At 42.9% G+C, this 27,079-nt stretch overlaps 1 protein-coding gene across 1 annotated transcript; it reads right to left on the bottom strand.

Annotated features, from left to right (window-relative positions):
- Positions 1-828: 828 nt before the first annotated feature.
- TMEM151B (transmembrane protein 151B) lies at positions 829-23,407 on the bottom strand. The gene is made up of 3 exons (XM_053712818.1): positions 23,087-23,407; positions 2,675-2,748; positions 829-2,336 (listed from the first exon to the last, which is right to left on the bottom strand). Exons 1-3 carry the CDS (start codon positions 23,405-23,407, stop codon positions 908-910), a joined length of 1,824 nt encoding a protein of 607 aa, XP_053568793.1. The 3' UTR covers positions 829-907.
- Positions 23,408-27,079: the final 3,672 nt, after the last annotated feature.

Below are 27,079 nucleotides of genomic sequence, written 5' to 3'. Positions count from 1 at the left end.
CTAATTTACTGCTATTATCAATTTTTCTTCATTCCCTTGCTATCTTTATTTGAAAAAGAAGACATCTAAGCTTTTTTTGGGGGGTTCAGAACTCTGGATAGCACTTTTTTATTGGTGGATAAATGTATCCACCAATCAGCAAGGATAACCCAGGTTGTTCACCAAAAATGGGCCAGCATCTAAACTTACATTCTTGCATTTCAAATAAAGATACCAAGAGAATGAAGACAATTTGATAATAGGAGTAAATTAGAAAGTTGCTTAAAATGTCATGCTCTATCTTAATTACAAAAGAAAACATTTGGGTTCAGTGTCCCTTTAATTACTTATACTCTTCTTTGAGCTTTTATTTAGGATGTAGAGTCCATACTGGATCAGAGGTGATTAGGATTAGAAAGATCTGAATCTGCAGTAACTACATGGGTGTGGCTGCCAGGGTGCCTCACTGCCAGCATGTTGCCATGTCTCCCAGAAACATCTCCTGGTCTATAGCTGCCTTAAGCACAATATTTGTATAATTCTGTACATATTTATCCACACGCACTATATCTGTACATACAACCAACATATTCTGTACGTGTCTGTACATTTTATAATCTGTAGTTATTTGTAAAATCCAGACTCTGTAGCTCTTTGGAGTTACCTGTCCCAGTTTTGGAAAGTCCGGGTGGTGTCATATTCTATATTATTGCACATTTCTGATCACACATTCTTAGAAAACACCATATTCTGAGGTTATACTGAAACAGATTCTTGCTGTGCCTTTCGAATTTGCCACACAGACACTGCATTTTTGCATGTTTCTGGGCCTGCTTGGTTTTATATAAATTGCATCTGTACTACTTGGCCAGGTGAACCAAAAATACATCATTTAGACTTTTGCTAAGATGGAATCATCCAGTGTTTGTCACAGTGAGGTCTCCACACAAGACCCATTCCGGTGGAGGCGTCGGTGATCGTGGTTGAGGCAGCCCTCGTTGCGGTGAACTATAAGAATGGGAAAATACAGGGCATCTTGGTATGGAGGAGGCTCTTCCTCCTCTACAGTCACCTGACTGGAGAGTCGTGTCTGCTCAGTTGGGCAGCTCTGCTCGTTTAAGCTCTCACTCCGGCTCTGCCAGAGGCAACTTCTCCGAGACCCATAGAGACGTCCAAGGGAAAAGCGGCTGCTGCTGAATGGTATCCTGGGGCTTCCATTGCAGATACTTAGGGCACTGCGTGAGAAGATAGAAGAGCTGCTGATAGTGCGATGGCATCTGTCACAGTTCTGGCGATATCCCCTTGTATACCTACATGATGTGTAGCCACTAGAGATGCCCGACAAATCCATGAGCACAGCTTCAGAGTAGCTTGGTACCAGTTGTTGATTGGACCTAATATGCCACTCCAGTTCTGTGCTATCAATGGTATTAACCCGCGGCATCCTCCGACATAAGGTTCTATCCTCTGCCGGTGTCACAGGCGTAAAGTCAAAGCCAAAGAGCTTTTCCACATGGTAGTGGACACAAGAAGTACGGTATTCATTTAAGACCCTTAGAGGCCAGGACAGAGTCAAGAGGGCAGCCACCCAGAACACATAATGGGAAACGTACCATGGTGGGTTGTCTGGATCAGAAAATGCTACCATATATTCTTTAAAATCAACATTCTTCAAGTGCATACCCTCCCTGGCCTCCATGTAATCATCCAGGCCTTCATTTTCAGTGAAGAAGCGAGCACGTTGAGTTAAATATGAGTTTTCTGACTCCACATTGGCAAAACTGAAGCATTTGGTAAACCTTAGTCGAGTAACAGGGTAGCTGTCAAGGTCAGTCAGGTCCTTGGAGACATCCTTCACCCCACAGTTGTTATAATCAAATTCTGACTCTGCCACATGAGTGTTGACTCGCTCGTGGTACACCTGGGTGGTTGTGTATGCATCACCATTTCGGTACCGTGTTACCTGCCGCGTCCTGCGTACATAGTGATAACTTATTGCCTTCCACCAGATGCAGGGGGTAGCCTGCTGCATTCGCTGCACACGTTCCTGAACACTTTCCAAATCCACCTTATACTGTAATTCATTGCGGGTATAGCAGTGCCAGCACTCCACCAGGTACACCACATACAGCATCACCAGGAAGGCCAGTGGGATGTACACGTATCCATTGGAACAAGGGCTGTCATGGTACATCATAGAGTTGCCTTTATAAGCACTGTCAAAGGTCAGACGTGTAACCTTAGTAACGTGGCACCAAGTCATGGCGCCCATGCAGCCGTAGATGAGCAGGGACAGCAGGAGACACTTCCAGTGGGACTCCCGGCATAGTGACTTGCTGAAGGATTGCTTCACTGGTCTTTGCTGTTGTAGTCATAGGGAAGAGAAAGATATATGTTAAGGAAATAAAATAATGGATTCTTTCATCAAATTACAACATAGCCCATCATATTCTGCTCCCAAAATATTACTTCTGACTCTTTAAGGAACATTAAACATGGCTTGCTGTTGTGTAGAAATTGTGTTTGTCTGACACTCTGCAAACATTGTCTAAACCAGCCATTTCATTTGCAGAATTCTGAAGGAAAACTAGCTTACAGAATCGGCTTAGTGGTCTTTCTAAGGAGTGTGGAACAAACATGGTGTTCACACAAAAGCAATGGGTGTTCAGTATACCTTGGTTAGTATGTGCTGTACTTGATCTGCAGCTCTCTTATGGTCTGTTCATTCCTCTGTTTGGGCTTGATACTCAAAAGCTCTGGTGAGATGATCTAAAACATCTTGTCAGCATGGAGAGGTCCTCAAAAAAGTTAGAATTATTTGAAAGATGTTTGTATCACTATGCAGGTTCTTGATGTGAAGGAGAGATGCCTACAATACAATATAAGGTCTAAAGGAGATATTCCACAGTTTTGCTTGATTCTCTCCATGCCTGCGAGCTTTTGAATATCAGACCCTTAATGAAACCGACAGGACAGGGCACAAGCCACGCACACACTCCCATACAATGTTTCTTTCTGTGCACATCATTTTATTAAAAACTGCTGCCACTGGTTCCTTCAGATAATGTAATCTATTCTTAAAGGTACATAAAAATTTAATGATTTAGATAGAGCATGCAATTTTTTAAAATTATATTTACATCTATTACCAATATTTCTTCATTCTCCATGTATCCTTTGTTGAAGGGTATAATTAGGTAGGTTCAGAAATGTGTGCACATGTGTGAAACCCAATATGCCAGCAGTTTTGCAGCAATGTGTGTAACAATATTGTGTTAGTAAACAGCCACTGATTTACCATACACACCTCTCACCTCTGTCTTTTGTATTAGTAAACCACCACTGATTTCCCATAAACACCTCCCCCCTCTGTCTCTTGTGTTAGTAAACCACCACTGATTTCCCATACACACCTCCTGGATCTGTGTCTTCTCTTAGTAAACAGCCACTGATTTCCCATATACACCTCCCACCTCTGTCTCTTGTGTTAGTAAACAGCCACTGATTTCCCATACACACCTACCGCCTCTGTCTATTGTGTTAGTAAACAGCCACTGATTTCCCATAAACACCTCCTAGCTCTGTATCTTCTCTTAGTAAACAGCCACTGATTTCCCATACACTACTCCCACCTCTGTCTCTTGTGTTAGTAAACAGCCACTGATTTCCCATAAACACCTCCTGGCTCTGTCTCTTGTGTTAGTAAAGGATCACTGATTTCCCTTACACACCTCCCCCCTCTGTCTCCTGTGTTAGTAAACAACCACTGATTTACCTTACACACTTCCCGCCTCCGTCTCTTGTGTTAATAAACAGCCACTGATTTCCTATACACATCTCCCTCCTCTGTCTCTTGTGTTAGTAAACAACCACTGATTTCCCATACACACCTCCCCCCTCTGTCTCTTGTGTTAGTAAACAACCACTGATTTCCCATACACACCTCCCCCCTCTGTCTCTTGTGTTAGTAAACAACCACTGATTTCCCATACACACCTCCCTCCTCTGTCTCTTGTGTTAGTAAACAGCCACTGATTTCCTATACACACCTCCCACCTCTGTCTCTTGTGTTAGTAAACAACCACTGATTTCCCATATACACCTTCCCCCTCTGTGTCTTGTGTTAGTAAACAACCACTGATTTCCCATACATACCTCCTAACACTGTCTCTTGTATTAGTAAAACACTGATTTCCCATAAACACCTCCCCCTCGGTATCTTGTGTTAGTAAACAGTCACTGATTTCCCATACACACCTCCCTCCTCTGTATCTTGTGTTAGTAAACAGCCACTGATTTCCCATACACACCTCCCTCCTCAGTCTCTTGTGTTAGTAAACAGCCACTGATTTCCCATACACACCTCCCTCCTCAGTCTCTTGTGTTAGTAAACAGCCACTGATTTCCCATACACACCTCCTGCCTCTGTCTCTTGTGATATTAAACAACCACTGATTTCCCATAAACACCTCCCCCCTCTGTCTCTTGTATTAGTAAACAACCACTGATTTCCCATAAACACCTCCTGGATCTGTGAATTCTCTTAGTAAACAACCACTGATTTGCCATACACACCTCCCCCCTCTGTCTCTTGTGTTAGTAAACAGCCACTTATGTCCCATACACACCTCCCCCCTCTGTCTCTTGTGTTAGTAAACAGCCACTGATGTCCCATACACACCTCTCACCTCTGTCTCTTGTGTTAGTAAACAGCCACTGATTTCCCATACACACCTCCCCCCTCTGTATCTTGTGTTAGTAAACAACCACTGATTTCCCATACACACCTCCCTCCTCTGTCTCTTGTGTTAGTAAACAGCCACTGATTTCCTATACACATCTCCCACCTCTGTCTCTTGTGTTAGTAAACAACCACTGATTTCCCATATACACCTCCCCCCTCTGTTTCTTGTGTTAGTAAACAACCACTGATTTCCCATACATACCTCCTAACACTGTCTCTTGTATTAGTAAACAAACACTGATTTCCCATAAACACCTCCCCCCTCGGTCTCTTGTGTTAGTAAACAGTCACTGATTTCACATACACACCTCCCTCCTCTGTATCTTGTGTTAGTAAACAGCCACTGATTTCCCATACACACCTCCCTCCTCTGTCTCTTGTGTTAGTAAACAGCCACTGATTTCCCATACACACCTCCTGCCTCTGTCTCTTGTGATATTAAACAACCACTGATTTCCTATAAACACCTCCTGGCTCTGTGTCTTCTCTTAGTAAACAACCACTGATTTCCCATAAACACCTCCTGGCTCTGTGAATTCTCTTAGTAAACAACCACTGATTTCCCATACACACCTCCCTCCTCTGTCTCTTGTTTTAGTAAACAGCCACTTATGTCCCATACACACCTCCCCCCTCTGTCTCTTGTGTTAGTAAACAGCCACTGATGTCCCATACACACCTCTCACCTCTGTCTCTTGTGTTAGTAAACAGCCACTGATTTCCCATACACACCTCCCCCCTCTGTCTCTTGTGTTAGTAAACAACCACTGATTTCCCATACACACCTCCCTCCTCTGTCTCTTGTGTTAGTAAACAACCACTGATTTCCCATATACACCTCCCCCCTCTGTTTCTTGTGTTAGTAAACAACCACTGATTTCCCATACATACCTCCTAACACTGTCTCTTGTATTAGTAAACAAACACTGATTTCCCATAAACACCTCCCCCTTCGGTCTCTTGTGTTAGTAAACAGTCACTGATTTCCCATACATACCTCCCTCCTCTGTATCTTGTGTTAGTAAACAGACACTGATTTCCCATACACACCTCCCTCCTCTGTCTCTTGTGTTAGTAAACAGCTACTGATTTCCCATACACACCTCCCCCCTCTGTCTCTTGTGTTAGTAAACAACCACTGATTTCCCATACACACCTCCCCCCTCTGTTTCTTGTTTTAGTAAACACCCACTGATTTCCCATACACACCTCCTCCCTCCGTCTCTTGTGTTAGTAAGCAGCCACTGATTTCCCATACACACCTCCCTCCTCTGTCTCTTGTGTTAGTAAACAGCCACTGATTTCCCATACACACCTCCCCCCTCTGTCTCTTGTGTTAGTAAACACCCACTGATTTCCCATACACACCTCCTGCCTCTGTCTCTTGTGTTATTAAACAGCCACTGATTTCCCATAAACACCTCCCGCCTCTGTCTCTTGTGTTATTAAACAACCACTGATTTCCCATACACACCTCCCACCTCTGTCTCTTGTGTTATTAAACAGCCACTGATTTCCCATACACACCTCCCCCCTTTGTCTCTTGTGTTAGTAAACAGCCACTGATTTCCCATACACACCTCCCTCCTCTGTCTCTTGTGTTAGTAAACAGCCACTGATTTCCCATACACACCTCCCACCTCTGTCTCTTGTGTTATTAAACAGCCACTGATTTCCCATAAACACCTCCCGCCTCTGTCTCTTGTGTTATTAAACAGCCACTGATTTCCCATAAACACCTCCCGCCTCTGTCTCTTGTGTTACTAAACAACCACTGATTTCCCATAAACACCTCCTGGCTCTGTGTCTTCTCTTAGTAAACAACCACTGATTTCCCATAAACACCTCCTGGCTCTGTGTCTTCTCTTAGTAAACAGCCACCAATTTCTCATACACTACTCCCACCTCTGTCTCTTGTGTTAGTAAACAGCCACTGATTTGCCATAAACACATCCTGGCTCTGTGTCTTCTCTTAGTAAACAGCCACTTATTTCCCATAAACACCTCCCACCTCTGTCTCTTGTGTTAGTAAACAGCCACTGATTTCCCATACACACCTTTCTCCTCTGTCTCTAGTGTTAGTAAACAACCACTGATTTCCCATACACTACTCCCACCTCTGTCTCTTGTGTTAGTAAACAGCCACTGATTTTCCATACACACCTCCTAACACTGTCTCTTGTGTTAGTAAACAACCACTGATTTCCCATAAACACCTCCCACCTCCTTCTTTTGTGTTAGCAAACAGCCACTGATTTCCCATACACACTTCCCATCTCTGTCTCTTGTGTTTGTAAACAACCACTGATTTCCCATACACACCTCCCGCCTCTGTCTATTTTGTTGGTAAACACCCACTGATTTCCCATAAACAACTCCCCCTCTGTCTCTTGTGTTAGTAAACAGCCACTGATTTCCCATACACACCTCCCACTCTGTCTCTTGTGTTAGTAAACAACCACTGATTTCCCATACACACCTCCCGCCTCTGTCTCTTGTGTTAGTAAACAGCATCTGATTTCCCATATACACCTCCCTCCTCTGTCTCTTGTGTTAGTAAATGATCACTGATTTCCCATAAACACCTCCCCCTTCTGTCTCTTGTATTAGTAAACAACCACTGATTTACCATACACACTTCCCGCCTCTGTCTCTTGTGTTAGTAAACAGCCACTGATTTCCTATACACACCTCCCTCCTCTGTCTCTTGTGTTAGTAAACAACCACTGATTTCCCATACACACCTCCCCCCTCTGTCTTTTGTGTTAGTAAACAACCACTGATTTCCCATACACACCTCCCTCCTCTGTCTCTTGTGTTAGTAGACAGCCACTGATTTCCTATACACACCTCCCACCTCTGTCTCTTGTGTTAGTAAACAATCACTGATTTCCCATATACACCTCCCCCCTCTGTTTCTTGTGTTAGTAAACAATCACTGATTTCCCATACATACCTCCTAACACTGTCTCTTGTATTAGTAAACAAACACTGATTTCCCATAAACACCTCCCCCCTCGGTCTCTTGTGTTAGTAAACAGTCACTGATTTCCCATACACACCTCCCTCCTCTGTATCTTGTGTTAGTAAACAGCCACTGATTTCCCATACACACCTCCCTCCTCTGTCTCTTGTGTTAGTAAACAGCTACTGATTTCCCATACACACCTCCCTCCTCTGTCTCTTGTGTTAGTAAACAGCCACTAATTTTCCATACACACCTCCCCCCTCTGTCTCTTGTGTTAGTAAACAACCACTGATTTCCCATACACACCTCCCCCCCTCTGTCTCTTGTTTTAGTAAACACCCACTGGTTTCCCATACACACCTCCCCCCTCTGTCTCTTGTGTTAGTAAACAGACACTGATTTCCCATACACACCTCCCACCTCTGTCTCTTGTGTTAGTAAACACCCACTGATTTCCCATACACACCTCCCCCCTCTGCCTCTTGTGTTAGTAAACAGCCACTGATTTCCCATACACATCTCCCCCCTCTGTCTTTTGTGTTAGTAAACAACCACTGATTTCCCATACACACCTCCCTCCTCTGTCTCTTGTGTTAGTAGACAGCCACTGATTTCCTATACACACCTCCCACCTCTGTCTCTTGTGTTAGTAAACAATCACTGATTTCCCATATACACCTCCCCCCTCTGTTTCTTGTGTTAGTAAACAATCACTGATTTCCCATACATACCTCCTAACACTGTCTCTTGTATTAGTAAACAAACACTGATTTCCCATAAACACCTCCCCCCTCGGTCTCTTGTGTTAGTAAACAGTCACTGATTTCCCATACACACCTCCCTCCTCTGTATCTTGTGTTAGTAAACAGCCACTGATTTCCCATACACACCTCCCTCCTCTGTCTCTTGTGTTAGTAAACAGCTACTGATTTCCCATACACACCTCCCTCCTCTGTCTCTTGTGTTAGTAAACAGCCACTAATTTTCCATACACACCTCCCCCCTCTGTCTCTTGTGTTAGTAAACAACCACTGATTTCCCATACACACCCCCCACCCTCTGTCTCTTGTTTTAGTAAACACCCACTGGTTTCCCATACACACCTCCCCCCCTCTGTCTCTTGTGTTAGTAAACAGACACTGATTTCCCATACACACCTCCCACCTCTGTCTCTTGTGTTAGTAAACACCCACTGATTTCCCATACACACCCCCCCCCCCCTCTGCCTCTTGTGTTAGTAAACAGCCACTGATTTCCCATACACATCTCCCCCCTCTGTCTCGTGTTAGTAAACAACCACTGATTTCCCATACACCTCCCCCCTCTGTCTCTTGTGTTAGTAAACAGCCACTGATTTCCCATACACACCTCCCCCCTTTTTCTCTTCTGTTAGTAAACAGCCACTGATTTCCCATACACACCTCCCTCCTCTGTCTCTTGTGTTAGTAAACAGCCACTGATATCCCATACACACCTCCCCCCTCTGTCTCTTGTGTTAGTAAACAGCCACTTATTTCCCATACACACCTCCCGCCTCTGTCTCTTGTGTTATTAAACAGCCACTGATTTCCCATAAACACCTCCCGCCTCTGTCTCTTGTGTTATTAAACAACCACTGATTTCCCATACACACCTCCCGCCTCTGTCTCTTGTGTTAGTAAATGATCACTGATTTCCCATAAACACCTCCCCCTCTGTCTCTTGTGTTAGTAAACAACCACTGATTTACCATACACACTTCCCGCCTCTGTCTCTTGTGTTAGTAAACAGCCACTGATTTCCTATACACACATCCCTCCTCTGTCTCTTGTGTTAGTAAACAACCACTGATTTCCCATACACACCTCCCCCCTCTGTCTTTTGTGTTAGTAAACAACCACTGATTTCCCATACACACCTCCCTCCTCTATCTCTTGTGTTAGTAGACAGCCACTGATTTCCCATACATACCTCCTAACACTGTCTCTTGTATTAGTAAACAAACACTGATTTCCCATAAACACCTCCCCCCTCAGTTTCTTGTGTTAGCAAACAGTCACTGATTTCCCATACACACCTCCCTCCTCTGTCTCTTGTGTTAGTAAACAGTCACTGATTTCCCATAAACACCTCCCCCCTCGGTCTCTTGTGTTAGTAAACAGTCACTGATTTCCCATACACACCTCCCTCCTCTGTTTCTTGTGTTAGCAAACAGCCACTGATTTCCCATACACACCTCCCTCCTCTGTCTCTTGTGTTAGTAAACAGCCACTGATTTCCTATACACACCTCCCACCTCTGTCTCTTGTGTTAGTAAACAATCACTGATTTCCCATACACACCTCCCTCCTCTGTTTCTTGTGTTAGCAAACAGCCACTGATTTCCCATACACACCTCCCTCCTCTGTCTCTTGTGTTAGTAAACAGCCACTGATTTCCTATACACACCTCCCACCTCTGTCTCTTGTGTTAGTAAACAATCACTGATTTCCCATATACACCTCCCCCCTCTGTTTCTTGTGTTAGTAAACAATCACTGATTTCCCATACATACCTCCTAACACTGTCTCTTGTATTAGTAAACAAACACTGATTTCCCATAAACACCTCCCCCCTCGGTCTCTTGTGTTAGTAAACAGTCACTGATTTCCCATACACACCTCCCTCCTCTGTATCTTGTGTTAGTAAACAGCCACTGATTTCCCATACACACCTCCCTCCTCTGTCTCTTGTGTTAGTAAACAGCTACTGATTTCCCATACACACCTCCCTCCTCTGTCTCTTGTGTTAGTAAACAGCCACTAATTTTCCATACACACCTCCCCCCTCTGTCTCTTGTGTTAGTAAACAACCACTGATTTCCCATACACACCTCCCACCCTCTGTCTCTTGTTTTAGTAAACACCCACTGGTTTCCCATACACACCTCCCCCCTCTGTCTCTTGTGTTAGTAAACAGACACTGATTTCCCATACACACCTCCCACCTCTGTCTCTTGTGTTAGTAAACACCCACTGATTTCCCATACACACCTCCCCCCCTCTGCCTCTTGTGTTAGTAAACAGCCACTGATTTCCCATACACATCTCCCCCCTCTGTCTCGTGTTAGTAAACAACCACTGATTTCCCATACACCTCCCCCCTCTGTCTCTTGTGTTAGTAAACAGCCACTGATTTCCCATACACACCTCCCCCCTTTTTCTCTTCTGTTAGTAAACAGCCACTCATTTCCCATACACACCTCCCTCCTCTGTCTCTTGTGTTAGTAAACAGCCACTGATATCCCATACACACCTCCCCCCTCTGTCTCTTGTGTTAGTAAACAGCCACTTATTTCCCATACACACCTCCCGCCTCTGTCTCTTGTGTTATTAAACAGCCACTGATTTCCCATAAACACCTCCCGCCTCTGTCTCTTGTGTTATTAAACAACCACTGATTTCCCATACACACCTCCCGCCTCTGTCTCTTGTGTTAGTAAATGATCACTGATTTCCCATAAACACCTCCCCCTCTGTCTCTTGTGTTAGTAAACAACCACTGATTTACCATACACACTTCCCGCCTCTGTCTCTTGTGTTAGTAAACAGCCACTGATTTCCTATACACACCTCCCTCCTCTGTCTCTTGTGTTAGTAAACAACCACTGATTTCCCATACACACCTCCCCCCTCTGTCTTTTGTGTTAGTAAACAACCACTGATTTCCCATACACACCTCCTTCCTCTATCTCTTGTGTTAGTAGACAGCCACTGATTTCCCATACATACCTCCTAACACTGTCTCTTGTATTAGTAAACAAACACTGATTTCCCATAAACACCTCCCCCCTCAGTTTCTTGTGTTAGCAAACAGTCACTGATTTCCCATACACACCTCCCTCCTCTGTTTCTTGTGTTAGCAAACAGCCACTGATTTCCCATACACACCTCCCTCCTCTGTCTCTTGTGTTAGTAAACAGCCACTGATTTCCCATACACACCTCCCCCCTCTGTCTCTTGTGTTAGTAAACAGCCACTGATTTCCCATACACACCTCCCTCCTCAGTCTCTTGTGTTAGTAAACAGCCACTGATTTCCCATACACACCTCCCTCCTCTGTCTCTTGTGTTAGTAAACAGCCACTGATATCCCATACACACCTCCCCCCTCTGTCTCTTGTGTTAGTAAACAGCCACTTATTTCCCATACACACCTCCCGCCTCTGTCTCTTGTGTTATTAAACAGCCACTGATTTCCCATAAACACCTCCCGCCTCTGTCTCTTGTGTTATTAAACAACCACTGATTTCCCATACACACCTCCCGCCTCTGTCTCTTGTGTTAGTAAATGATCACTGATTTCCCATAAACACCTCCCCCTCTGTCTCTTGTGTTAGTAAACAACCACTGATTTACCATACACACTTCCCGCCTCTGTCTCTTGTGTTAGTAAACAGCCACTGATTTCCTATACACACCTCCCTCCTCTGTCTCTTGTGTTAGTAAACAACCACTGATTTCCCATACACACCTCCCCCCTCTGTCTTTTGTGTTAGTAAACAACCACTGATTTCCCATACACACCTCCTTCCTCTATCTCTTGTGTTAGTAGACAGCCACTGATTTCCCATACATACCTCCTAACACTGTCTCTTGTATTAGTAAACAAACACTGATTTCCCATAAACACCTCCCCCCTCAGTTTCTTGTGTTAGCAAACAGTCACTGATTTCCCATACACACCTCCCTCCTCTGTTTCTTGTGTTAGTAAACAGCCACTGATTTCCCATACACACCTCCCTCCTCTGTCTCTTGTGTTAGTAAACAGCCACTGATTTCCCATACACACCTCCCCCCTCTGTCTCTTGTGTTAGTAAACAGCTACTAAATTTCCCATACACACCTACCTCCTCTGTCTCTTGTATTAGTAAACAGCCACTAATTTTTCATACACACCTCCCTCCTCTGTATCTTGTGTTAGTAAACAGCCACTGATTTCCCATACACACCTCCCTCCTCTGTCTCTTGTGTTAGTAAACAATCACTGATTTCCCATATACACCTCCCCCCTCTGTTTCTTGTGTTAGTAAACAATCACTGATTTCCCATACATACCTCCTAACACTGTCTCTTGTATTAGTAAACAAACACTGATTTCCCATAAACACCTCCCCCCTCGGTCTCTTGTGTTAGTAAACAGTCACTGATTTCCCATACACACCTCCCTCCTCTGTATCTTGTGTTAGTAAACAGCCACTGATTTCCTATACACACCTCCCACCTCTGTCTCTTGTGTTAGTAAACAATCACTGATTTCCCATATACACCTCCCCCCTCTGTTTCTTGTGTTAGTAAACAATCACTGATTTCCCATACATACCTCCTAACACTGTCTCTTGTATTAGTAAACAAACACTGATTTCCCATAAACACCTCCCCCCTCGGTCTCTTGTGTTAGTAAACAGTCACTGATTTCCCATACACACCTCCCTCCTCTGTATCTTGTGTTAGTAAACAGCCACTGATTTCCCATACACACCTCCCTCCTCTGTCTCTTGTGTTAGTAAACAGCTACTGATTTCCCATACACACCTCCCTCCTCTGTCTCTTGTGTTAGTAAACAGCCACTAATTGTCCATACACACCTCCCCCCTCTGTCTCTTGTGTTAGTAAACAACCACTGATTTCCCATACACACCTCCCACCCTCTGTCTCTTGTTTTAGTAAACACCCACTGGTTTCCCATACACACCTCCCCCCTCTGTCTCTTGTGTTAGTAAACAGCCACTGATTTCCCATACACACCTCCCACCTCTGTCTCTTGTGTTAGTAAACACCCACTGATTTCCCATACACACCTCCCCCCCTCTGCCTCTTGTGTTAGTAAACAGCCACTGATTTCCCATACACATCTCCCCCCTCTGTCTCGTGTTAGTAAACAACCACTGATTTCCCATACACCTCCCCCCTCTGTCTCTTGTGTTAGTAAACAGCCACTGATTTCCCATACACACCTCCCCCCTTTTTCTCTTCTGTTAGTAAACAGCCACTGATTTCCCATACACACCTCCCTCCTCTGTCTCTTGTGTTAGTAAACAGCCACTGATATCCCATACACACCTCCCCCCTCTGTCTCTTGTGTTAGTAAACAGCCACTTATTTCCCATACACACCTCCCGCCTCTGTCTCTTGTGTTATTAAACAGCCACTGATTTCCCATAAACACCTCCCGCCTCTGTCTCTTGTGTTATTAAACAACCACTGATTTCCCATACACACCTCCCGCCTCTGTCTCTTGTGTTAGTAAATGATCACTGATTTCCCATAAACACCTCCCCCTCTGTCTCTTGTGTTAGTAAACAACCACTGATTTACCATACACACTTCCCGCCTCTGTCTCTTGTGTTAGTAAACAGCCACTGATTTCCTATACACACCTCCCTCCTCTGTCTCTTGTGTTAGTAAACAACCACTGATTTCCCATACACACCTCCCCCCTCTGTCTTTTGTGTTAGTAAACAACCACTGATTTCCCATACACACCTCCCTCCTCTATCTCTTGTGTTAGTAGACAGCCACTGATTTCCCATACATACCTCCTAACACTGTCTCTTGTATTAGTAAACAAACACTGATTTCCCATAAACACCTCCCCCCTCAGTTTCTTGTGTTAGCAAACAGTCACTGATTTCCCATACACACCTCCCTCCTCTGTTTCTTGTGTTAGCAAACAGCCACTGATTTCCCATACACACCTCCCTCCTCTGTCTCTTGTGTTAGTAAACAGCCACTGATTTCCCATACACACCTCCCCCCTCTGTCTCTTGTGTTAGTAAACAGCTACTAAATTTCCCATACACACCTCCCTCCTCTGTCTCTTGTATTAGTAAACAGCCACTAATTTTTCATACACACCTCCCTCCTCTGTATCTTGTGTTAGTAAACAGCCACTGATTTCCCATACACACCTCCCTCCTCTGTCTCTTGTGTTAGTAAACAGCCACTGATTTCCCATACACCCCCCCCTCTGTCTCTTGTGTTAGTAAACAGCTACTAAATTTCCCATACACACCTTCCTCCTCTGTCTCTTTTTTTGGTAAACACCCACTGATTTCCCATACACACCTCCCCCCTCTGTCTCTTGTGTTAGTAAACAGACACTGATTTCCCATACACACCTCCCACCTCTGTCTCTTGTGTTAGTAAACACCCACTGATTTCCCATACACATCTCGCCCCTCTGCCTCTTGTGTTAGTAAACAGCCACTGATTTCCCATACACATCTCCCCCCTCTGTCTCGTGTTAGTAAAGAACCACTGATTTTCCATACACCTCCCCCCTCTGTCTCTTGTGTTAGTAAACAGCCACTGATTTCCCATACACACCTCCCCCCTTTTTCTCTTCTGTTAGTAAACAGCCACTGATTTCCCATACACACCTCCCTCCTCTGTCTCTTGTGTTAGTAAACAGCCACTGATATCCCATACACACCTCCCCCCTCTGTCTCTTGTGTTAGTAAACAGCCACTTATTTGCCATACACACCTCCCGCCTCTGTCTCTTGTGTTATTAAACAGCCACTGATTTCCCATAAACACCTCCCGCCTCTGTCTATTGTGTTATTAAACAACCACTGATTTCCCATAAACACCTCCCCCCTCGGTCTCTTGTGTTAGTAAACAGTCACTGATTTCCCATACACACCTCCCTCCTCTGTATCTTGTGTTAGTAAACAGCCACTGATTTCCCATACACACCTCCCTCCTCTGTCTCTTGTGTTAGTAAACAGCTACTGATTTCCCATACACACCTCCCTCCTTTGTCTCTTGTGTTAGTAAACAGCCACTAATTTTCCATACACACCTCCCCCCTCTGTCTCTTGTGTTAGTAAACAACCACTGATTTCCCATACACACCTCCCACCCTCTGTCTCTTGTTTTAGTAAACACCCACTGGTTTCCCATACACACCTCCCCCCTCTGTCTCTTGTGTTAGTAAACAGACACTGATTTCCCATACACACCTCCCACCTCTGTCTCTTGTGTTAGTAAACACCCACTGATTTCCCATACACACCTCCCCCCCTCTGCCTCTTGTGTTAGTAAACAGCCACTGATTTCCCATACACATCTCCCCCCTCTGTCTCGTGTTAGTAAACAACCACTGATTTCCCATACACCTCCCCCCTCTGTCTCTTGTGTTAGTAAACAGCCACTGATTTCCCATACACACCTCCCCCCTTTTTCTCTTCTGTTAGTAAACAGCCACTGATTTCCCATACACACCTCCCTCCTCTGTCTCTTGTGTTAGTAAACAGCCACTGATATCCCATACACACCTCCCCCCTCTGTCTCTTGTGTTAGTAAACAGCCACTTATTTCCCATACACACCTCCCGCCTCTGTCTCTTGTGTTATTAAACAGCCACTGATTTCCCATAAACACCTCCCGCCTCTGTCTCTTGTGTTATTAAACAACCACTGATTTCCCATACACACCTCCCGCCTCTGTCTCTTGTGTTAGTAAATGATCACTGATTTCCCATAAACACCTCCCCCTCTGTCTCTTGTGTTAGTAAACAACCACTGATTTACCATACACACTTCCCGCCTCTGTCTCTTGTGTTAGTAAACAGCCACTGATTTCCTATACACACCTCCCTCCTCTGTCTCTTGTGTTAGTAAACAACCACTGATTTCCCATACACACCTCCCCCCCTCTGTCTTTTGTGTTAGTAAACAACCACTGATTTCCCATACACACCTCCTTCCTCTATCTCTTGTGTTAGTAGACAGCCACTGATTTCCCATACATACCTCCTAACACTGTCTCTTGTATTAGTAAACAAACACTGATTTCCCATAAACACCTCCCCCCTCAGTTTCTTGTGTTAGCAAACAGTCACTGATTTCCCATACACACCTCCCTCCTCTGTTTCTTGTGTTAGCAAACAGCCACTGATTTCCCATACACACCTCCCTCCTCTGTCTCTTGTGTTAGTAAACAGCCACTGATTTCCCATACACACCTCCCCCCTCTGTCTCTTGTGTTAGTAAACAGCTACTAAATTTCCCATACACACCTACCTCCTCTGTCTCTTGTATTAGTAAACAGCCACTAATTTTTCATACACACCTCCCTCCTCTGTATCTTGTGTTAGTAAACAGCCACTGATTTCCCATACACACCTCCCTCCTCTGTCTCTTGTGTTAGTAAACAATCACTGATTTCCCATATACACCTCCCCCCTCTGTTTCTTGTGTTAGTAAACAATCACTGATTTCCCATACATACCTCCTAACACTGTCTCTTGTATTAGTAAACAAACACTGATTTCCCATAAACACCTCCCCCCTCGGTCTCTTGTGTTAGTAAACAGTCACTGATTTCCCATACACACCTCCCTCCTCTGTATCTTGTGTTAGTAAACAGCCACTGATTTCCTATACACACCTCCCACCTCTGTCTCTTGTGTTAGTAAACAATCACTGATTTCCCATATACACCTCCCCCCTCTGTTTCTTGTGTTAGTAAACAATCACTGATTTCCCATACATACCTCCTAACACTGTCTCTTGTATTAGTAAACAAACACTGATTTCCCATAAACACCTCCCCCCCTCGGTCTCTTGTGTTAGTAAACAGTCACTGATTTCCCATACACACCTCCCTCCTCTGTATCTTGTGTTAGTAAACAGCCACTGATTTCCCATACACACCTCCCTCCTCTGTCTCTTGTGTTAGTAAACAGCCACTGATTTCCCATACACACCTCCCTCCTCTGTCTCTTGTGTTAGTAAACAGCCACTAATTTTCCATACACACCTCCCCCCTCTGTCTCTTGTGTTAGTAAACAACCACTGATTTCCCATACACACCTCCCACCCTCTGTCTCTTGTTTTAGTAAACACCCACTGGTTTCCCATACACACCTCCCCCCTCTGTCTCTTGTGTTAGTAAACAGACACTGATTTTCCATACACACCTCCCACCTCTGTCTCTTGTGTTAGTAAACACCCACTGATTTCCCATACACACCTCCCCCCCTCTGCCTCTTGTGTTAGTAAACAGCCACTGATTTCCCATACACATCTCCCCCCTCTGTCTCGTGTTAGTAAACAACCACTGATTTCCCATACACCTCCCCCCTCTGTCTCTTGTGTTAGTAAACAGCCACTGATTTCCCATACACACCTCCCCCCTTTTTCTCTTCTGTTAGTAAACAGCCACTGATTTCCCATACACACCTCCCTCCTCTGTCTCTTGTGTTAGTAAACAGCCACTGATATCCCATACACACCTCCCCCCTCTGTCTCTTGTGTTAGTAAACAGCCACTTATTTCCCATACACACCTCCCGCCTCTGTCTCTTGTGTTATTAAACAGCCACTGATTTCCCATAAACACCTCCCGCCTCTGTCTCTTGTGTTATTAAACAACCACTGATTTCCCATACACACCTCCCGCCTCTGTCTCTTGTGTTAGTAAATGATCACTGATTTCCCATAAACACCTCCCCCTCTGTCTCTTGTGTTAGTAAACAACCACTGATTTACCATACACACTTCCCGCCTCTGTCTCTTGTGTTAGTAAACAGCCACTGATTTCCTATACACACCTCCCTCCTCTGTCTCTTGTGTTAGTAAACAACCACTGATTTCCCATACACACCTCCCCCCTCTGTCTTTTGTGTTAGTAAACAACCACTGATTTCCCATACACACCTCCCTCCTCTATCTCTTGTGTTAGTAGACAGCCACTGATTTCCCATACATACCTCCTAACACTGTCTCTTGTATTAGTAAACAAACACTGATTTCCCATAAACACCTCCCCCCTCAGTTTCTTGTGTTAGCAAACAGTCACTGATTTCCCATACACACCTCCCTCCTCTGTTTCTTGTGTTAGCAAACAGCCACTGATTTCCCATACACACCTCCCTCCTCTGTCTCTTGTGTTAGTAAACAGCCACTGATTTCCCATACACACCTCCCCCCTCTGTCTCTTGTGTTAGTAAACAGCTACTAAATTTCCCATACACACCTCCCTCCTCTGTCTCTTGTATTAGTAAACAGCCACTAATTTTTCATACACACCTCCCTCCTCTGTATCTTGTGTTAGTAAACAGCCACTGATTTCCCATACACACCTCCCTCCTCTGTCTCTTGTGTTAGTAAACAGCCACTGATTTCCCATACACCCCCCCCCCCTCTGTCTCTTGTGTTAGTAAACAGCTACTAAATTTCCCATACACACCTTCCTCCTCTGTCTCTTTTTTTGGTAAACACCCACTGATTTCCCATACACACCTCCCCCCTCTGTCTCTTGTGTTAGTAAACAGACACTGATTTCCCATACACACCTCCCACCTCTGTCTCTTGTGTTAGTAAACACCCACTGATTTCCCATACACATCTCGCCCCTCTGCCTCTTTTGTTAGTAAACAGCCACTGATTTCCCATACACATCTCCCCCCTCTGTCTCGTGTTAGTAAAGAACCACTGATTTTCCATACACCTCCCCCCTCTGTCTCTTGTGTTAGTAAACAGCCACTGATTTCCCATACACACCTCCCCCCTTTTTCTCTTCTGTTAGTAAACAGCCACTGATTTCCCATACACACCTCCCTCCTCTGTCTCTTGTGTTAGTAAACAGCCACTGATTTCCCATACACACCTCCCCCCTCTGTCTCTTGTGTTAGTAAACAGCCACTTATTTGCCATACACACCTCCCGCCTCTGTCTCTTGTGTTATTAAACAGCCACTGATTTCCCATAAACACCTCCCGCCTCTGTCTATTGTGTTATTAAACAACCACTGATTTCCCATACACACCTCCCGCCTCTGTCTCTTGTGTTATTAAACAACCACTGATTTCCCATAAACACCTCCCGCCTCTTTCTCTTGTGTTAGTAAACAACCACTGATTTCCCATAAACACCTCCTGGCTCTGTGTCTACTCTTAGTAAACAGCCACTGATTTCCCATACACACCTCCCTCCTCTGTTTCTTGTGTTAGTAAACAGCCACTGATTTCCCATACACACCTCCCTCCTCTGTTTCTTGTGTTAGTAAACAGCCACTGATTTCCCATACACACCTCCCTCCTCTGTCTCTTGTGTTAGTAAACAGCCACTGATTTCCCATACACACCTCCCCCCCTCTGTCTCTTGTGTTAGTAAACAACCACTGATTTCCCATACACACCTCCCTCCTCTGTTTCTTGTGTTAGTAAACAGCCACTGATTTCCCATACACACCTCCCTCCTCTGTCTCTTGTGTTAGTAATCAGCCACTGATTTCCCATACACACCTCCCCCCCCCTGTCTCTTGTGTTATTAAACAGCCACTGATTTCCCATACACACCTCCCTCCTCTGTTTCTTGTGTTAGTAAACAGCCACTGATTTCCCATACACACCTCCCTCCTCTGTTTCTTGTGTTAGTAAACAGCCACTGATTTCCCATACACACCTCCCTCCTCTGTCTCTTGTGTTAGTAAACAGCCACTGATTTCCCATACACACCTCCCCCCTCTGTGTCTTGTGTTAGTAAACAGTTACTGATTTCCCATACACACCTCCCTCCTCTGTTTCTTGTGTTAGTAAACAGCCACTGATTTCCCATACACACCTCCCTCCTCTGTTTCTTGTGTTAGTAAACAGCCACTGATTTCCCCTACACACCTCCCCCCTCTGTCTCTTGTGTTCGTAAACAGCTACTGATTTCCCATACACACCTCCCCCCCTCTGTCTCTTGTGTTAGTAAACAACCACTGATTTCCCATACACACCTCCCTCCTCTGTTTCTTGTGTTAGTAAACAGCCACTGATTTCCCATACACACCTCCCTCCTCTGTTTCTTGTGTTAGTAAACAGCCACTGATTTCCCATACACACCTCCCTCCTCTGTCTCTTGTGTTAGTAAACAGCCACTGATTTCCCATACACACCTCCCCCCTCTCTCTTTTGTTATTAAACAGCCACTGATTTCCCATACACACCTCCCTCCTCTGTTTCTTGTGTTAGTAAACAGCCACTGATTTCCCATACACACCTCCCTCCTCTGTTTCTTGTGTTAGTAAACAGCCACTGATTTCCCATACACACCTCCCTCCTCTGTCTCTTGTGTTAGTAAACAGCCACTGATTTCCGATACACACCTCCCCCCTCTGTCTCTTGTGTTAGTAAACAACCACTGATTTCCCATACACACCTCCCCCCTCTGTCTCTTGTATTAGTAAACAACCACTGATTTCCCATACACACCTCCCTCCTATCATATTATATTATTATATTATATTATTATTATTATTATTATTATTATTATTATTATTATTATTATATATGTATTAACAAATTAGTCTATACAACCTATCTTTAAAAAAAAAAGATTATAACATGTAGTTAAAGAGCAAACTTGGAAACACTTTTACATATGCTAAAAAGTTGAAAACGGTGACAATATGTAACATTACTACATCAAGGGAATTACAAGTTTTTCATTGAGCAATATTTCTTATAAGGAAACATTTGATCTCTTAAGGAAACAAGCTATAGATAATGCAATATCAGTATAATAAAAATAAATATCTTTTAATAATAAATTCTAAGATTGTATCCTTATCTCAGCGATAAACCCCTCATAGTCTGAGTATTATACGTCATTTCATTACATTCGATTTGCAGCAATTATAGGTAGTGTCAGAGAACATGAACCTCCAAAAAGAGAATCCTAAAAAATTAACGAACTATCTAATATTGCAAGAGAAAGATATTAAGTGTGATCTATAAATAACTTAACATCACTAATTTTATTGATTCCCAATGGATGTCCTGTTTTTAAAGTATAGATCCAAAAGACCTCTTTTTTGCTAAGGGCCATGTATCTATCTCCTCCTCTTATATTCACTTTCACTTGATCAATACCCTGAAACTGGAAAAATTTCAAACCTTCAGCATGTTTGGCAAAATGTTTCGCCACAGGTGTTTTTGGAACTTCTGCTTCCAAGGACAACAGGTGTTCCCTTATCCTGTCCTTAAGAAATCTAGAGGTAAGACCCACATATTGAAAATTGCAAAAGCTACATGTAATAAGATATACGACATAAGTTGAATTACAAGTGAGTCTGGTCCTAATGTCGTATGTCTTCCCTGTATTAGATGATCTAAAGGTATCGCCTATTGTGGCATACTGACAACTCTTGCAGGGTCTACATCCACATTTAAAGAAATCTGCTTTTTTAGAGAGCCAGTTTGTCTTGGGTCTGATGTCTCTCACATTTGTTGCAAAATTTTTGGCTACTCTGTCTCCAATTGTCTCTGCTCTACTTGATACAAATTTACAATTATCGGAAATATTTCTGAGATCATTATCCTTTTCCAATATGGGCAATCTCTTTCTGATGATTTCACAGATATTATTGTATTGTCTACTGTATGTAGTTATGAAGTTAATATCCCCAAAACTTGCCTTATCTTTCTTTTTATCAGTCAGAAGGTTATTTCTGTCATATCTAGATATCTGACCTGCTATATTATGCAAAGCAGAGGAATCATAACCCCTTTCTATTAGACGTGAAGTCAATTCATTCACATATTCCCAATAGGTGTTTAAATTAGTGCAATTTCGTCTCAATCTGATGTACTGGCCCTTAGGTATACCCTTTTTCAGATGATAAGGATGGGATAAATCTGCTCTTAAAATAATGTTGCCACTAATTTCCTTCCTATAGACTTCAGAAATGATTTTATCTTGATCATGGGATAAAGTTACATCCAGATATGGCATATTGGTTTCAGAAAAATTATAGGTGAACTTTAAATTGCCTCTGTTATTATTCAGATATTCCATAAACAATTCTAACTCAGCAGCTGATCCCTCCCATACTAGTAGAATGTCATCTATAAATCTAGTATAGAATTTAATATTGTTTTTAAAACAATTTTCCTCATTGAAAATGTACATTCTTTCAAAATCCCCTAAGTACAGGTTTGCATAAGATGGGGCGAATTTCGCTCCATCGCTGTTCCTCTGAGCTGCATAAAGAACTCACCATTAAAAATAAAATAATTGTGCTTGAGTAAGAAGGAAATCACCTCTAGTATATAATCAATAAGTTCTCGATCATAGTCAGAAAATCTCAACAGCATGCTCTTTACAGCTAATACACCTTTGTCATGAGGAATACAGGAGTAGAGCGAGACAGCATCTATAGTTACAAGGATATTATTTTTGTCCCACTTAACCTTCTGCACTAATCTGAGAAGATGCTTAGTATCTTTCAAAAACCCAGGTAAAGTCTGTACCACTGGTTGTAATTGTGCATCCACCCATTGTCCTAATCTTTCCCCAGGGAGCCAATAGCTGAAATAATTGGTCTCCCTGGGGGATTGATCAGTGATTTGTGCACTTTTGGTAGAAATTTAAATATCGGTACTCTTGGATGTTCTACAAATACATATTCGCTGATCTTATTAGTCAAAATTGACTTCTCAACTCCTATATCTAAAAGATGTGTCAATTCCTTTTGAAATTTATGTGTTGGGTTAAATGTGAGTTTCTTATATGTGTCAGAATCATTTAACTGCCTGTAAGCTTCATTCAGATATTGTTCTTTGCCCAGGACTACTATTGATCCCCCTTTGTCAGATTTAAGAATCACTATGACACTGTTATTCTCCAATTTTTTTAGAGCTAAACGCTCTTTACCATTTAGATTGTTAATACAGGTTTTATTTCTAGAGACTTCTTCTGACATAGTGATTAGATCTTGTTCTACTATTGAGTGAAATATTTCAATAACATCATTTCTAGCATTGACAGGATAAAAAGTGCTTTTTCTAGTTTCTTTAATCAACTGCTGATTACCTGAAGGATACTTAACTGAAGAACAATTAATAGACCAATCCTTTACATCTATGCCAGATAGACTTTTTAATATTCAGTCTATTTATCCATTCAGCTCAGAGGAAGGCATCTGTAAAATGGAGGAAGCCTCTCTAGTATTTGATCAGCCGATCAAACAGCAAGATTACCCCAATACCCAGAGTTATGGGGGCAATGTAAATTATAATCAAGGGGATCTCACCTCTAGATTGGAAGAAGCCTATGAAATAGGACAGCCTGAAATCTTTCCAGGATTTCAGCAAATAGTCGAAGAGCAAATATCTTTAGCTAATGGCTGTTCCAGCGATGATGAACGCAAACTGCTGCGAGAACTCCTAATGGAGTACAAGGATATTTTTGTGAGGGATTCTTATGACTGTGGAACTACAGACTTGCACATTGCAAGAATCCAAACAGATCCCGATGCACCACCTGTCTTTGTTAAACAATACAGACTTCCTTTAGCCTCCTATGATTCTCTTGCAGAAATCATAAGGAACCTAGAAGAAAGAGGTATTATCAGACAGGTGCACAATTCTTATAACAATCCTATCCTAGGTGTTCTTAAGCCCAATGGACAATGGCGTTTGTGTGCTGACTTAAGACAGCTAAACAAACGAGTGTACATGTCTGGCTGCCTTATATTGACCAGTGCCTAGCACAGATGCAGGGATCCAAAATATTCACTGCCATTGATTGTGCACAGGGATATTGGACCATAAAGGTACATGAGGAGGACCAGTATAAGCTGTCATTCTCATTCCAAAAGGTCCAATATGCATTTCAGAGACTCCCTTTTGGATACATAAATTTGGGACATGAATTTGCTGTATTCATGCATAAGACTATGCCTGATGCACTGGAAAGGGGGACCTTATCTTATGTTGATGATGTTTTAATCAAAAGTACAGACTTTGAAAAACACATAGCAGAGCTTAAACACGTCCTCAGCCAACTTAAAAGGGCAGGTGTCAAATTATCCCTACAAAAAGCTCAATGGTGCCGCACTCGTGTAAACTTCTTGGGACATGAAGTTACTTCTGAAGGGTTAAATCCTCAGAAGAAAAAGGTGGAAGCTATAGTAAACTCTAAAAACCCAACTAACTTAAAGGAATTGAGATCATTCCTGGGTATGACAAATTATTCTCGCAAATTCATTGATAATTATGCAGAATTAGCTAAACCACTACTACTTCTTCTAAAGAAGGATGTGAAATGGCACTGGAGTGAGTCTCAAGAGACAGCCATCAGATAGCTGAATAGAAAACTCACTCAAGCACCTTGCTTAGCGTACCCTGCAGGTGGTAAACCTTTCTTCTTAGAGACAGGTTACACAGATATAAGCATGAGTGCTGTTTTATACCAAAAGCATGATAATTTAAACAAAGTCATTGCTTATGCGAGCAAAACTCTATCCCCAGTAGAAATAAAGTTTAAGCGATTGCGAAAAAGCCCTCTTATCTACTGTATGGGCTCTACAAAATTTCCGCAGCTATTTACAGGGCGAGAAAATTATTGTAGAAATGGCCCACCAGCCTTTGCTATATTTGCAAAGTGAGAGAATAAGAGATGGGAATTTGTCTAATAGCCGCATAACAGCGTGGACTCTTTCCTTACAAGGCTGGCCTTTAGAAATTCGCTACAAGCAGAATAAAAAGAATCCAGTCGCACAAGGGCTTGCTAAGCTCCACGACTGTACTGCTAAAGATCCTGGGGAGGAATTATCAGAAGATGATTTCCTGGAGGAACAATTGCTTTCCCCATATAAAATGTACAATGAGGACCATTGTCAAACATTACCTTGGGTATATGTTGATGGTTGTTCTTACCATGCCACTATTGATAATGAGCGCAGACTAGTCGCTGGCATTGGTATAACTTAGGCAAATGGATTCCCAAATATTTTGGTAGGTTTCAACATTGGACCAAAATCCAGTCAAGTTACAGAACTCACTGCTGTTCTAAAAACCATTGAAATGGCTATCGAACATGATATTCATGAATTTGTAATCATTACTGACTCAAATTATGTGCGTGACCGTTTTGTTGAATACCTGCCAACTTGGAAAAGAAATGGCATGCAGAAAAGCAATAACAAACCAGTCAAGCATGGCAAGTTGTTCTGCGAGATTGATAATCTGGTGGTATCCAATGATTTAACCATACACTGGAAGAAGACCATAGGTCATTCCAGGGTGCTAAGTCCTGATAAGGAAGGCAATGATCTTGAGGATTCATTAGCCAAACAAGGAGCCATAACTGGAGAACTCCTTAATATTGACCACTTACTGGGTGCAATTTAGGTGGAAGCCATTACCAGAAACAAGGCTAAACAACAGAGTAAGCCTAACTTGGTACAATTCTCCTAGTGAGGACCTGATCACTAGTCAAAAAGAAGACCCCATTGTAGGCATCTTCTATAAACACATAGAAGATCCTGAAAGCAACCCCATCTCAAAAGATGATTGTATTGGCAAAGAAGATCTTAGAATTTTAATGAAATCCAGAACACAATTCAAGTTACAGAATGGTTTGTTAAATAGAACCTCGAAAACTGGCATCCAGCAATGGGTAGTACCCACCAAGTTCAGAGGTCTAATGCTTCAACATGCCCATGATGCTCCCACATCTGGTCATCGTGGTGCCAAACTCACGTATGAAATATTGCGTGATTATGCCTTTTGGCCACACATGTTGAAAGATGTTCAAACCTACTGTCAAGGGTGTTTAATCTGTCCACAGTTCCAACCCACTGCGCCAACGCATAGAGCACCATTGTAGAAAAGGGGGATGGTAATGCCATGGTCAGATATACAAATTGATTTTATTAGTCCAGTAAGTAGGTCATCACGAGGTAACAAATACATGTTAAAGGGACATTATACACTCAAAAAATATGGGCTATTTAAATAAAGCACTCAAAGAAGATAAAGTTTGTAATTGACATGTATTATCAATTTTGCTTCTAAAGTGCCTAAAAATGATGATAAAGTTTATATTACTATGACTATATTTGAATAAGTCCGTAATACCCACTAGCTACAGACAAAGGATTTTTTCCTCAGTCCCTAGCTAGTCCTTACAGCCAGCCCCCATGCTGTGTAATGTGCAATCCCCTCTCACTTTACAAACACAGTAATCACAACAGTATGTATGGTAAATAGAATGTACTGCATATGCCAGTACTAAGCAGTTTATTATATATATAAAAATCTCATTTACATAACATATATTCCAGCCAACCATCCACAGTTGTCCATCCCTCAAACAAGGCAGTAAAACGTTGGCATCAAGTACTCTAATTAGAAAAAAAAAATGAAGCAAAGATTCAATAGCGAGCAGCGGTCTACCTTCAGTGCCGCTGTCCCGCTGTCAATTACAATCAGAACCGGAGTGAGAGGACAGACAGTCACTGGAGCGGCAGTCTATACGTGTGATAGACCGCGTAGCAGCATAAATACACATATTTACATAACATAGCATAAATACGCTGCCAATACACATCAATATGTGGAGAACCTAAGAAAGCACCTGCAATATGCAT

Source organism: Bombina bombina, chromosome 4 (genome assembly GCF_027579735.1).
Source record: "Bombina bombina isolate aBomBom1 chromosome 4, aBomBom1.pri, whole genome shotgun sequence".
Classification (NCBI taxonomy): domain Eukaryota; kingdom Metazoa; phylum Chordata; class Amphibia; order Anura; family Bombinatoridae; genus Bombina; species Bombina bombina.
Note: the sequence above shows the minus strand (reverse complement) of the source record. Positions and strands in the feature narration are given on the sequence as shown.

Bases quoted from the DNA above. Each gene is read 5' to 3' on its own strand.
- TMEM151B (XM_053712818.1), bottom strand. From the start codon at position 23,407: ATGTCAGAAGAAGTCTCTAGAAATAAAACCTGTATTAACAATCTAAAT. The intron at 2,749-23,086 runs GTACCGATATTT...AAGATGTTTTAG, and splicing joins TATTTGTAGAACATCCAAGA to ATCATCTCACCAGAGCTTTT. The intron at 2,337-2,674 runs GTACAGCACATA...ACAACAGCAAAG, and splicing joins ATAAGAGAGCTGCAGATCAA to ACCAGTGAAGCAATCCTTCA.